Consider the following 13,894-nt stretch of genomic DNA (forward strand, 5'->3'; position numbering starts at 1 on the left):
GGGCTAGGAGGAGTCCTGGGGTCAGCCCCAGGGCAGGGCAGGGCAGGGCAGGGGGCACGGGGCTCCTGGGCTCTTTCCTTTGACCTTTCCCCTTCGTTAAATCCAGGCGCGGGTTTGCACAGCCCGGGCCCGAGCTCCCCAGGGGCCCCAACAGACCGCCCCTGGCAAGAAGAAGGATTTATCCTGGTCCCCTAAGTGGCATCTCCCCACCCCAGAAGCAGCTGCATCTCCCCTGGAGAGTTGCTTTTGCAAAGGGTTTTGGCATAAGAGCACCGGCATTGAGACCCTGCCGGGCCCATGCCCTCCACGGACTCGTGCTCCCTCCCTCTGTGCACCCAGTTCTGGGTAGAAGCATTGGATTTTTTTTTTTTAAGAGAACTTTTCGTGTCCCGAGCCAAATCCAATTCCAAATCCGTGAGTCAGTCCAGAACCATAAGTGGCCCTGCTACTGGCAAACATCCGCCCACCCCACCCGGGGCTTCAGAAGTTTCCAAATTCTTTGGGAAACATCCTACGTGCAGGCCCAAGCCTGGAGGCTTGGGGTTCAGATGCCCCCGATTTTTGCCCGCCCTCAGCCATAAGGCCCCAGGAGCAAGCTAGGGAGGAGTCTCCCCTTTCCATAAAGTGGGCATAAAGCCAAGATCTTCCCACTCCAGCAGCAAGTGGGAGGTTTACTATACGTGGCATCCACGGGTACTACCCCATGCCAGAAAAGCGGCTATCCCCAGGTGCGACTAGGAAAACCACCCCGGTGGTCACAGTATTTCCCAGCATTGGATGCCGGGCAGCGGCCTGTGTGGGGGCAGCCCAGTGCAAGATGGGCAGAGGCCTTTGCGGGTGTTGACGTGGCTGCTTCCCGTTCATTGGGAGGTGCTGGAGAAGGGGAGCTCCTGTCCCAGTGGGTGGGAGGGGGTGTCTCAAGTCTCCAGCAGGTAAGAGGAGGATCTGGGGTCTGCAGCCACCTCCCTTGCTGGTTGCTGCATGTCCCACCCCAGAACTGGCTGCAGTTGCGGGGCAGAGTGCAGTGGAAGGCATGCGCCAGGTAAAGGACCCAGGGGCAAGGCGAGGGGTGCGGGGATGCTGCTGGCGGATCCCAGAGCAGGGCTGCCTAGGTGGGCAGGGCAGCCTGGGCGGTGCCCGCTGTTTACTGTACACGGCTCTGGTGGCTGTTGGACGTGGCTCAGTTCTCTGTTACCCATTCCCCTTGCAATGACCTCCGTTGCCTTCCCCAGCTTCCTGCAACGGGCTATGGCTGGAACTGGTTTCTGGGCAGGAGAGATCCAGCCCCGGGCCTGTCCCTTCTGCCCCCTTGCCTTATAAACCCATCAGACGGCAGAGGCACAGCCCTGGGGACTGCCTGCAGCCCGCCAGCCCTGGCCTGAGAGGAGAGGAGAGGAGAGGAGAGAGCCTCAGGTAGGGACTGTCTCCGCTCTGTCCAGCTCTCTGAGGGTGTCAGGACTCCTGGGATCTGTTTCCAGCGCTGGGAAGGGGTGGCGGTCCGGTGCCCGGGTATGGGTTCTCAGCACCCGCACTCCTGGGTTTTGGACTAGGCTCTGAAAGAGGAACGAGGTGTAATGGTTGGAGCGGGTCAGGGACAGGAACCAGGACTCCTGGGTCCTATTTGCACTCTGAGTGGGGAGTTGGTGGGGGCTGGTGGTTAGCACCCTGCCCTTGCTCCGAGACACAGAGATCACCTGTCCGGGAGATTCCTCCTGCTCTGAGTGACACACGGAGCAGGAGGAATGGGTTGGGGGCTATTTCTCATCCCCCCCCACCAGAGATGCGGTGCCCACCAGCTCCACTGTGCTGCACTCCCCAGTCTCGCCCCGGGCGTTGACTGGCACCCACTGCTGAGCAGCCCTTGCACCCGGGGGTTCCCCCTGCCCACCACACAGCGCGGGCGCTTCTCCGCAGCCCAGCACCCAGGAGGACACACGAGGGAACCGGGCTGAGCGGCGCTACTTGGCTTTCTGGTGCGGATCGCAGCTCTCTGCAGCCTTGTGCGATGGGGAACTCCCAGCTCTGGTTTGCAGGTGGAGTGACCTGCTCGAGGTCTCCCCCCTGCAAGGAGAGCCCTAAGTCTTGCTCCCCTCTCGCTCCCTTCCCCTGCAGGGCCTAGACTCACAGCTCCAGATTCCCAAGCTCAGCCCTAGCCCTGGTCCTGCCAAAAGATAGGCCTTTTCCCTGCTCTGCCCATTGAGCTAGAAGCAGGTGCGCATGCGGGTTAGCTTTCATCAGTGGAGGCTGGATCTGAAGCCCACGCTGCCAGAGCTTGGAGGGAGGTTTGCAAACCCAAGGGCTGTGCCCTCGGCCGTGGAAGAGCTCCACCACAGCGTGCCCGTTTCCCCGTTCACCCTCGCATTGCTGGCTGCCTGCTGCCCCTGTTGCAACCCCCTGCAGGGTCTAACCCAGGGGTTCTCCGCCCTTTTGGACACACGGTGCCCCTGCACAGGCTCGAGGCCCTCTTCGGAAACGGCCAGCTCTTAGACTTCTCTCTTCCTTTTTGGCCTACAGAAAAAATAACAGAGCAGCCTTTCTGTTGCAAAGAACTCCGGGGGAGGGATTTCTGTTGGAAATCTCTGGCTTTGTCTTGTGAATCGTGTTTGTAACCTACCAGGGCTAATGTGGCGTGGTGACCTTGACAGCATCTCACTGCACCCCAGGGTGCTGGTACCTCCCCGGTTGAGATTCGCTGCCCTAACCCCCTCCTGTTCCTTTGCTCCCTGCATTTCTGGCTGCAGCAGCTCCCCTTCCTCTGGGGCAGGCTTCCCTTGGCTGGTGCAGGGGACAGATTGTGGAGTCAGAGGTGCCCAGTCCCCAGCGCTTTGCCTGGCAGCGAGCACCTGGAGCCTTCCCCTGGCCGGCCTGTGACAAGTCCTGGCCAGCACGAGCTGGGTCTGGAGGGCCTGGAGCCTGAGCTGACAAGGCTGCACCAGGGCCTCCCAGCGCTGCCCAGCCCCGGGACGTGGGTTGCACCTGGCAGTGGCAGCCCAGAGCAATGCCCCCATAGGGGTCAAGGGTAGGAGCTTCAGGGGAAGGGAAACCCAGTTCCTCCAGGAGTCCCCCCGAGGCCCAGCTTCACCTGCGCCATCACGTTACCTGGCCGCAGCTGCACCCATGGGCCCACAAATTGCACCGCATGCCCACACATCAGCTGAAGGGGCATTTCCCTGACCCTCCCTGGGGGTGGGTCCAGCAGCGTGCCCTGTGCACATCTTGGCTAAGCTGGCCACAGGTTTGTTATTGTCTGGCATCCTCCGGTCAAGTGAAGGTGGCTGGCTGCCGAGCAGAGGCAGCACCCCTGGGCCGTGCCCTCTGCCTTCCCCAGGGGCCCGGGTGGGCCTGGCAGCGTGCAGCGAAGCCAGCAGAGCGTGCTCACGCCTGCTGCTCCCGGCTGCACCCGAGCAAAGACCCGCTTTACATCCCGGGGCAAAGAGCTGTGCATTGATCCTTTGCGGGGGTGACTGCAGCTTTTGCACCCCCAAAGCAGGAGCCAGGCCCGACTCGTGGAGAGGCTCGGCCAGGTCTCTCTCACCCCTGCGGCGCCGGGGCCATGGAGTTCTCCAGGCTGCCCCAGATCGAGGACGTGGAGGAGGAGAGCATGCTGGGCTTCGTGCACGGTGTCTCCGGGCCAGGTAGGGCAGCCGAGACCCAGGCGCAGCGTGGAGGTGCGGGTGATTGCAAGGGGGTAGGAAATCAGTCGGGGTCCCTGGCTCAGCTGAGAGCGCCCCCGGCTCTGCTACCCCGGGGGGGCGTGGGCAGGGGTCTGGGAGGAGGGGGCAAGGAGGCAGAGGCTGGGGTGTGGGGCATGGCGGGCCCTGTGTGGGGGCTCATCCCAGCCTCTCCTGTCCCGGCAGTGGTCACGGCCTGCAGCATGATGGGGGCAGCCATGTATGAGCTGGTGCGCGTGGGCCACGCCGAGCTGGTGGGCGAGATCATCCGCCTGGAGGGGGACCTGGCCACCATCCAGGTGTACGAGGAGACCTGTATCCTTCCTGCCATCCCCTGCTGGCTTGCCCCTCGCCCCTCCACTCCCCCGCCAAGTCACCCCTCACTCCTGCCCTTCTCCTCCGAGCCATGCCTCTCCCTCCCCTCTGCCTGCCTCTGGCCCCGGGCATGCGTGGGGGACCAGGTGCTGCACTCGGGGAAGCCCGCCCTGGCTAGACCCCCATCTCGTGCCTTTCCTGAGCACGGCCGCAGCGGGGGTGTGCGTGGGGGACCCGGTGCTGCGCACGGGGAAGCCGCTCTCGGTGGAGCTGGGCCCAGGCATCATGGGCTCCATCTTTGACGGGATCCAGCGCCCCTTGAAGGACATCACGGAGCTGACCCAAAGCATCTACATTCCCCGGGGCATCAACATCCCGGCTCTGTCCCGCCACCTCATGTGGGACTTCGCCCCCAGCCCCAACATCCGGGTAAGTGCACAGCTGGGCCGGGAGCAGCCCCCGGGCAGCTTTGCTGGGAGACTCGCCCTTTCCAAGCACTGGACAGAGGTCCTGGTAGCAAGGGTCTCGTCATGGGCGACCCTGTGAAGGGCTGAGGCTGCCACAGTCTTGGGGGCAAGGAAGGGCTGGGCTCTGCAGGTACAGAGAGGAAGCAGGCCCCCGAAACTCTGGGATGGATGCAATGGGCACAGCATCTCCAGGACCACATTCAGGCATCCGAGTGATGCCAGGGGCAGTGCCCCTTACTGATGCCCCACCTGCCCCTGGCAACGCAGGGCTTCCTGGCACCGGGCAGGCATGAATGGGTTGTCACCGACACAGTCCCCGTTGGCACAGCACCCCTCATACCGGCTGGGATCACCACCGAGCCTTTGTACATCGCAGCCCCTTGCCCTTCCCATGGGCACTGAGATCAGCGCTGGCTGCCAGGGAATAGCACCTCCTCCTGAGTCTTCTCGCAGCTCCCCACACAGCCCTAGCACGGGCCAAGCGCGGGGCTTAGCTCTGACTCAAGCTATGGCTATGCTATGGTGGGCTCTACATGAGCTGTTACCACACAGGAAATATCTGAGAGGCATTATGGGCAGCTTGCTAAATGCATCCGCTCAGGGCTTAGCTGGTGCCAGAAAGGCAAACGACATGTGAGGGATTATTAATAAGGGAGTTGTAAACCAGACAGGAAGTATCAGGATGCCCCTTTGTAGATCCATGGGGTGCCCCCATCCTGAATCCTGTGCCCAGTTCTGGTCCCTGCACCTCCAAAATGATCTAGAAGAACTAGAGCAGGTGCAGAGAAGGGCCATAAGGATGCTGAGTGTATGGAGGGGCGTCCCTAGGAGGAGAGACTGCAGAGGCCAGGCCTGGTCGGTTAGGAAAGAGATGCTTGAGGGGGGAGAAGAGAAGGGTTTACAAAATGCTGACCGGTGAAGAGAAAGCGAATAGGGGTCTAGTATTGACCGTTTCTCTCCATACAAGAATGAGGGGTCACAACATGAAACCGGTAGGCAGTACGCTTAAAATGAACATAAGAAAGTACTTTGTCACACAGCGGGGAATTAAAGCGTGGGACTCATTACCAACAGATGCGGGGGAAGCTGAGCGTGTCGCCAGATCCCAAAAGGGATTGGAAACATTCTTGGAGGAAAGGGGCAGCATCGCTATTGAGCGTGGCAGCGAGGGGTACAGCTTCTGAGTCAGAGCTTCCCAGACCTTAAGTGCTGGAGGCTGCAAATGAGAGGGACAGTGGGAAACCCTGACCCAGTTCACTCTCCCTTTCAGGCTCCGCTTTCTGCCCCTTGTGAGACAGGAGGCTGGGCAAGATGGACCCATGGTCTGACTCACTCAGTGGCTATGCTTGTGGTCTTACTATCCCTGAATCCCCGTTGTCCCTTGGCCCGGAAGGATGTATGTAAGGACAAAAGCATCTTAGTTCCCAGGTCATCCTTCTGCTTCTGCTGCTCTTTCCTCTGCAGGGCTCCCCGTGTGGGTGTCAGTTGTGGTGATATCCCAAGCAGAGGCATGGGGAAAGGGTGCAGGGGTGAATGAACCCCTGCAGAAAAGCAGAGGAGGGCTAGAGCCTGGCCAGGGACACCCCCTATGAAGGGTGGTGGCTGTAAAAACCTGGCCTAAATTGGCATTAAGCAGTACCCCGTGCTGCACATCTCTGTCCCATCCTCTTGGCTGGAGGTCTCTGCAGCTCACCCATCCGTCCTCTCCCCTCTCTCCCCAGGTTGGCAGCCACCTGACCGGCGGGGACGTCTACGGGGCAGTGAAGGAGAATTCCCTCATCAAGCACAAAATCATGGTGCCACCTCGGAGCCGGGGGACGGTGACTCACATTGCCCCCGCGGGGCACTACGACATCTCGGTATGTCTGTGGGGAATGACCTGCTGGGGCAGGAGCATGGGGTAGGCAGCCTTTATCCAGAACAAAGCTTGTGATTGATTATGCAGCATCGGGGTGGGGGAAGGGCTGGAAGCTGGCCTGACGGCACAGCTGGTGAGTGCTCAGTGCCAGATTTGCCAGCTGCTATCGCCCGTCATGCTGGCACTGCTGTAGGAGCTACCATCTCACTGCTACCCCATAGGGACAGGGCCAAGCGCCAGGCAAATGGGGCCTCTGACCTTGAACTTGGGGATGGGGGCTTCTGGTTCTGATCTGGGCAGACCTAAGCTGAGCCATGTGGATCCTGGATGCAGGTTTACCACCTGGACTGATCTGAAGGGTTTTAGGGTTTTTAAAGATTTTTTTTGCCATCTCAAGCAACATCAGAGGGCACATCCTGCTCTGCGTATTAATGGATGAATTCAATTCTCTGTATTTCACAAGTCCCTCTACATCTTCTCCCATGAATTGACTCTTCCTTGCAGTCGAATGCAGCCAAAGGGAACTAGATTCCCGGAGCGTTCTCCGCCTCCCCTCCCGTGGCCCCCTCCATATGGTCCTTTCAGCAGGCACGGCTGCTTTTCCACACATGGATCCTCTTTGTCCTAGTCCTGCTCTTGGCTCGGTGTCGGGCTTCTTCAGGGGGGCTGGGCTTGTTTGGCTTGACAACATGCATGCGGCCAGTGCCACGTTGTCAAAACAGAGCCTGAGACACAAGCGGTTTCGGTGCAGCTCAGCCAAGCCCCATCCAGCTGGTTCCAGCAGCACGTTACCCTCTGCTCCTGCCTGGGGCCATCCAGCAGAGCAGCACATAGCACTGCACAGGCACCGAGCCTTTCCGCTCGGGTGCATTGGCATCATGGCCCTGCTAATGGGCGGGAGCGCAGAAGCAATGGCAGAGCCGGGAGTGGAACCCAGGAGTCCTGGCGTGCAATCCCCTGCTTTCACCGCAGCATCATTGGGATCCTCACCAGACACTGGGATCCTTCAGCCTGCTGCTGCATCCAGCAGTCTCCCCCCGGCAGCAAGAGCTCCGAGAGGCAGGAAAGGCTCCCAGGATCTGACTCAATCCATCCTCCAGCTCTGCAAGAGTCTTCCCACAAGCTCCGGGTATAGCCCTGAGTGTGAATGGCTTGCAAGCCATTAGCGGAGTTTGATTTTCTTGTCACAGTCTTGTTACCACAATCCAGTCTTGCCCCAGCCATTATCTTGCATTTTTTGTGCAAGAGACACTGCCCAAGCTTTCATGGTTTTCATATGCAGCACAGCTTGCACGTACTTTATTTGAATCCATATAGTGAGGCTGGCTTGACCTCTCAGAGACCTCGAAGGCAGGAGGGATTGCTGTGGCTGTAGGGCCCAGATGGGTAGTTAGCCGTGTGAGTCTGAAGGCAGGGTAGGCAGGCACCTTTGTAGACTAACCAAAAAAAAAATATAGACAGCTTAGCCAGATTCACAAAGGCATTGGACACGTTCTTGGAGGAAAGGGGCACGGGTTGCTGTGGGAGTGAGGGGCTCAGCTTCTGTATCAGAGCTTCCTGGACCATCAGTGCTGGAGGCTGCAAGGGAGAGAGGAACTGGGGGGGAAATCCCTGGTTAGAGCCAATTCACCCTCCCTTTCAGCCTCCTTTCTCTGCCCTTGTGTGACACAGGAGATTGGGCAAGGTGGACTTGTGGTCTGACTCGGGCCATGGCAGCTCTTAAGTTCCCATGCTATGTTCTTGCAGAGCACAAGCTTTGGTGAACCCAAGGTTACTTCAGCAGATGCTGGGGTCCCTAGTCAAGGGCTTGTCTGAGTCAGTCCCTCTTTGAAATAGAGCAGATCTCCTAGCAAAGCACCAGTAGTGACACTCCACTTGCCGAGAGTCCAAGCCTGCCCTGGGGAAGCTCTGCCAATGTTCCTGTGCACCTGCCAATGTTCATCTTATCTGTCACCAGAACATGGTCCAGCTGTGATGTCTAGGCCCTGCTTCTTGTCCTACTTTTGCCTACCAAAGTGAGGCCAAAACCTGTCCTTGGAAGTGGGAACATGCTGCCCCTTCCCTCTGTGCAGCTGAATAGCTCAAGCACCTTGATCCACTCTCAGGGGCTTGTCGTCACTGTAGCAGCCCCAAATGCCATTCTGCGATCCTCATCTGCTCTTGTTTACACCCTCCAAACCCAGAAAACCCCCAGTGAGACCACTCCAGTGTCATGCCCAAACATGCAAGAGACCAAGGACTTGAGAGCATGCACACAGGGAGGCCGTGTAGCAGCTGTGTTGGCCCGTTGTCCTGTGTGGAGCGTGTCACCATACGAGCGAGAGGGCCGGGCGTGCTTGAGAACATCCTGGCTGAGTGCAACCTGCCATGGGGGGCATGTTTCCAGCCCTTTCTTCTCCAGTTTTCCAGCTGCCCTTCTCAAATTGCAAACATCTGGCTGCACACAGCAGTCCAGTAGCTGTCACACCCGGGCCAAGTATAGAGGTAATAAAACCACCCCGCTGTGTCACTCATTAGCTGTTCTGGCTGCAATGCAGCCACAGGAGCTCGAGTCCAGCTGACTCTGCTCTGCCCCCTGCATCTGGTTCAGAGCTGCTGGTCTCTCCATGCTGTTCAGGTGGGTTTGTGGTGCCCTGGCGGCTTTCACATGGCCTCTGGCAGGGAGGGGGAGTCCATCCCCTGTTGATATAGATGCAGCCATTGCTCCCTGAGGAGCTTTTGCTCAATATAGGGGCTTCTCTAGTACAGAGGCAGGTAGAAGGCTGCTCCCAGCCCCTCCTGGATGAAGGGCATGGCACTGTATCTAGTGCTGTGAGTCCCCTGCACTCAGTCCCCAGTACCTATCTAGTACCTTTGCTCCCCAGAGCCTAAAGAAGTGGCATATACATATATACATATATACAGCCTTAAGGTCACTCTGATGGCCATCAGGGTTAGAGAGAGCCCAGAATATGTGGAGCAGATAGTTAGTTATCCTCCTCTCCCAGGGACCAGCTGCAGAGAGCCCTGGTCCCCAGGGCCACAGCCAGCAGTGTCTCCCCTGTCTCTCCAGGATGTCGTGCTGGAGCTGGACTTCGAGGGTGTGACTGAGAAGCTCAGCATGGTGCAGGTGTGGCCTGTGCGGCAGATCCGGCCTGTGGCTGAGAAGCTCCCTGCCAACAACCCTCTGCTCACAGGCCAGCGCGTCCTGGATGCCTTGTTCCCGTAAGTGATGCCCTCTTCCTCTGGGGTGGGGAGGGAGATACCAGGGGCTAAAATGATGCTCCCTGCCAGGGTGAGGGGTGTGGGGCTAGTGTGAGGTCCTTGGAGCTGAGCCTCACTCTCTTTGTGCACTCTCTTTGGCTGGGAAGAACGGGGCCTCCCTGGATGCCTCCATTCCCCGGGATCAGGGGCGGATCCAGGGTGGCAGTGGAGCAGTCCCACCCCACTTTGATCCCTGCTCCACCCAAACTTTAAAGCCAACTGTCTGGGAGAGGCAGCGGCATTTCTATTCAGGCAGCGCTGAGGGAATCAGCTAACATCATGGCTCTCTGTCATCCCCCGGATTCCTGCTAATCTCTCCACTCCATGGGTGTTAATGGCCCTCTTTCCTTTTTAATGGTCTTGGTACTCCACTATTCAAACTATCCTTTTTTCTGCAGAGGTGCTGTCTGTCAGCCAGTGCTGGGAATCTCTCTCCCATTTCACAGCCCTGCAGACTGTTCTTAGCTCTAGCTAAAAACCTTACCTCAGGTGTGGTCATATTAAGTCTGGTATAGAAATGACTGACAGTGAAGTATGGGAGGTGCTGTCAAAACACCCAAGAAGGCGAGATTTGTTTTTATGACTCTGAATGAGAGATGCATATTTAACTAGAATGACTGTGGGACTAATGACAATATCTTTTGCCTGTTTTGACTATTTTTGCCTAGTTTGTTGTGTGATTTAAAAAAAAATTAATATATGATCTAGCAAATCGGTGCTTGCTTCAGTAGCTATATTTCTTTTTCCTGTGATCTTAAACTGACTGCTATAGCGTTAGACCCCCCAGCACATTAGTAAAGCTTCTGATTTATCTTTAAGTGGAGAGAAACATGTGTTGTGTTGTATGTGATGGTGAGACACACCCGCTGCACCCACCTCTTCCAAGCCCTACATCTGCCCCTGCCCGGGATGACTGCTGAAGTAACATCTCTCGTTAAGGCACATCTCTGAGCAGAGCCCCCTTCCTCTGTTCCCACAGTGCTGGGCATCTCCAGCATCCGGGGCAGGGCTGCCTTCCTCCTCCTATGGATACTGCAGGGGGTAGTCTCCGTTTTCTGCCAGGGATTGTGGTGGTTTTGTAGGTGACCAGCTTCTCTCCTGCATTGCCTGCGTAGCAGATCTTTCTCTTCCTTCCACCCCTGCTCCCAGCCCGAGGGCCCGATTCCCCTCTGCCCTCGAGCTCATGCAAAACACGGGCACGTCCATCACCTCTCACACTCACTTTGTGCTGGTGCAAATGATCCTCCCTCCTCCTTCCCCACCGCCCCCCTTCAGTGCTCCCAATGTTTTAGCCTCCACTGCTCCTCCCCAGAGTCAAGCACAGTGAACTGGTGCCCAGGACTGGTCCACACCTTGGAGCTCAGCTGATGGATGGGGTCAGGGCACAGGGTTTTGAGGGTGCTCGCACTTGACGTGCCTCAGTGGTGGCAGAGCTCCCCTTCCTGCCGGCCGGGTGTGCTGGGTGGAATAAGGCTTTTGGTGTTCCCAGCAGAAGGCTTGCAAAGGCTCCCCCATGCCTTCTGCTGGCAGTTGTGGTGTCTTCGGCCCCTAGGGCTGCCCCTGGCTGTGCAGAGCCACCAGCCAACTTGCTACAGAGGTGGGTACATGCACACAGAGGCTTGGCCTCATGCTGGCTGGCAGGGCATCGAACTCCAGGCCATCACTGCCTCAAAGAGAGGCCTTTGCTGTGTGTGCTGAGGGCATGGTCCCATTGGCAGGGGGCACAGGGAAGCTGGGACAGTGGCTGGCTGCCAGAGGGCACTCCAAGCACACCCATGGATGGCTTTGGCCCCCTGCACTGTGCATCTTGGGTGGCGTAGATCTGCCCCTGCCCAGGGCAAGGCTGTTGATGCCCTGAGCTCGCTTGGGCAAGAGGAGGAGCCTATGCCTTGGGTAGAGCCACAGCTCGCGCTGTGCCCCACTTTCTTAGATTTAATAGATTTTGTAGACATTAGGGCTGGAAGGGACCTCAAAGATCATCAAGTCCAGCCCCCTGCCCCAGGGGCAGGAAGTCAGCTAGGGTCAAAGGACCCCCGTAAGATAAGCATCCAAGCGTTTCTTGAATAAGTCCAGAGTAGGTGCCTGCACCACTTCTGGAGGGAGCCTATTCCAGGTCCTGGGGGCTCGGACAGTATAGACATTTTTTCTTATGTCCAGCCTAAAACGGTCTTGTAGGAGTTTATGACCATTGGTCCTTGTTTTTCCTTGGGGCGCTCTGGTGAACAGATGTTCTCCCAGATCCTGATGAATACCCCTTGTGTACTTAGAGATGGCTACCAGCTCCCTCCCGAGCCTGCGCTCTTCCAGACTGAAGAGTCCCATGGCTCTCAGCCTCTCTTCTTAGGGCCTATTCTCTTGCCCTATGATCATGTGCGTGGCTCTCCTCTGGACTCTCTCAAGCTTCTCCACATCCTTCCTGAATTGCAGAGCCCAGAACTGGATGCAGTACTCCAGCTGCGGCTTCACCAAGGCCGAGTACAGTGGGAGGCTGACATCCCGGGATTTACTTGAGAAGCATCTATAGATGCAAGCCAGGATTTTGTTTGCTTTACCAGCTGCAACATCGCATTGGTGGCTCATGTTCATCTTGTGGTCAATCATGACCCCCAAGTCTCTTTCAGCAGTGGTGCTAGCAAGTGTAGCGCTGCCGAACCTATAAGTATGCCGAGGGATTTTTTTCCCCAAGGTGGAGTACCTTGCATTTATCAGTATTGAACGTCATCAGGTTTGTGTACACTCACTTATTAAGCTTATCCAAGTCAGACTGGATCACTAGCCTGTCCTCAGGTGTGGATGCTACGCCCCAAAGTTTAGCGTCATCGGCGAACTTAGCCAGTGTGCTTCTGATACCAATGTCCACATCGTTGATAACGGTGTTGAAGAGAACTGGTCCAAGGACAGAGCCTTGGGCGATGCCACTGGTTACAGAGTGCCATAATGACTTGCTGCCATCAACCACTACTCTCTGGGTCTGACCTTGAAGCCAATTTCCCAGCCATCAGACTGTGGTGTAGCTGAGGCCACATTTGGCCAATTTTTCCATGAGGAGGTCATGGGACACCAGATCAAAGGCTTTTTTAAAGTCCAGTTATATGATGTCAATCTCTTCTCCCTTGTCCAAGTGATAGCTCACCTGGTCATAAAAGGAGATGAAATTGGTCAAGCAAGACCTACCCACAACAAACCCGTGCTGGCTGTCCCTCAGGATGTTGCCCTCAGCCAGCTTATCCAGAAGGGTCTCCTTGATAATTTTTTTGAGAATCTTACCAGGGATTGAGGTCAAGCTGATTGGCTTGTAATTCCCAGGATCTATTTTCCACCCTTTCTTAAAGATGGGTACCACATTGGCCTTCTTCCAGTCTTCAGGTACTTCACCTGAGCGCCATGAATTTTCGAATATTTTTGCCAATGGTTGGGCTATGACACCTGCCAGCTCTTTTAGTACCCTAGGGTATAGTCTGTCAGGACCAGCTGACTTGAAGGTGTCCAGCCTCTCAAGGTGATCCTTTACTAGATCAACACTGATGCTGGGTATAAATACGGCCTCACCCTGGCCGTCCTGCATCTTGCTAGGCAGTGCAGTCCCATTGGACTGATGAAAGACTGTAGGGAAGTCAGGTTGGCCTTTTCCTGGGTGTTGGTTATCTGTCGGTTATCAGCTTTCCCGTTTGGGTCAGCAGGGGTCCAATGTTACCCTTGCTTCTTTTCCGATTCCCTACATATCTGAAAAAGGACTTTTTGTTATCCTTGATATGTGAAGCCAGATGGAGCTTGGCTGCAGCCTTGGCTTTCCTGATCTGCTCCCTGCAGGCACGGACCAATGCTGAGTACTTCTCCTTGGTAGTAACTCCAAGCTTCCATCCTTTATAAGTCTCCCTTTTGAGGCACAGGAGGTCCTCAAGTTCCCTGCTGATCCAAGGGGGTTGCTGCACCCTTGTGCTACCCTTCCTCTGAGATAGGATAGCTGTCCCTTGTGCTGTCAGGATCACTCCCTTGAGGAGCAACCACTCCTTTTGGACTCCTCTGCCTGTCAAGTCGTGGTTCCTTAGGGTCTCAACAACAAGCCTCCTGAGCTTGTCAAAGTCAGCTTTCCTGAAGTCGAGGACTTCTGCTTTGCTGACTGACTTGCCAGCTTTGCAATGGATAGTAAAGGTGATCAGCTCGTGGTCGCTGTCACCCAACTTTCCATCAATTCTTAGGTCACTGACTATGTCATCCCCTTTTGCCAGTACCAGGTCCAGCAACGCTTTGCCTCTCATCGGCCCATAGACTTCTTGAGTCAAGTAGAGCTCATCCATGCATGTGAGGAAGCTTTGTGACTGATCGGATTTGGCTGAACG

The 13,894-nt window shown here is 56.7% G+C and overlaps 1 protein-coding gene across 2 annotated transcripts in view; it reads left to right on the plus strand.

Moving 5' to 3' along the window:
• Nucleotides 1-1,214: 1,214 nt before the first annotated feature.
• The window catches only part of LOC102375315 (V-type proton ATPase catalytic subunit A-like), a 30,402-nt gene continuing 17,722 nt past the window's right edge, over nucleotides 1,215-13,894 (plus strand). The window contains exons 1-6 of one of the 2 annotated variants that reach the window (XM_025214478.1): nucleotides 1,215-1,413; nucleotides 3,488-3,635; nucleotides 3,858-3,986; nucleotides 4,201-4,415; nucleotides 6,175-6,312; nucleotides 9,364-9,515. In XM_025214478.1, coding sequence (XP_025070263.1) covers nucleotides 3,554-3,635; nucleotides 3,858-3,986; nucleotides 4,201-4,415; nucleotides 6,175-6,312; nucleotides 9,364-9,515 — 716 coding nt within the window. In that variant the 5' untranslated portion in view covers nucleotides 1,215-1,413; nucleotides 3,488-3,553. The remainder of the gene's footprint in view (nucleotides 1,414-3,487; nucleotides 3,636-3,857; nucleotides 3,987-4,200; nucleotides 4,416-6,174; nucleotides 6,313-9,363; nucleotides 9,516-13,894) is intronic. The other variant, XM_025214477.1, reaches the window with a different exon arrangement.

Source organism: Alligator sinensis, unplaced genomic scaffold (assembly GCF_000455745.1).
Source record: "Alligator sinensis unplaced genomic scaffold, ASM45574v1 scaffold463_1, whole genome shotgun sequence".
In the NCBI taxonomy this organism is placed as follows: Eukaryota; Metazoa; Chordata; order Crocodylia; family Alligatoridae; genus Alligator; species Alligator sinensis.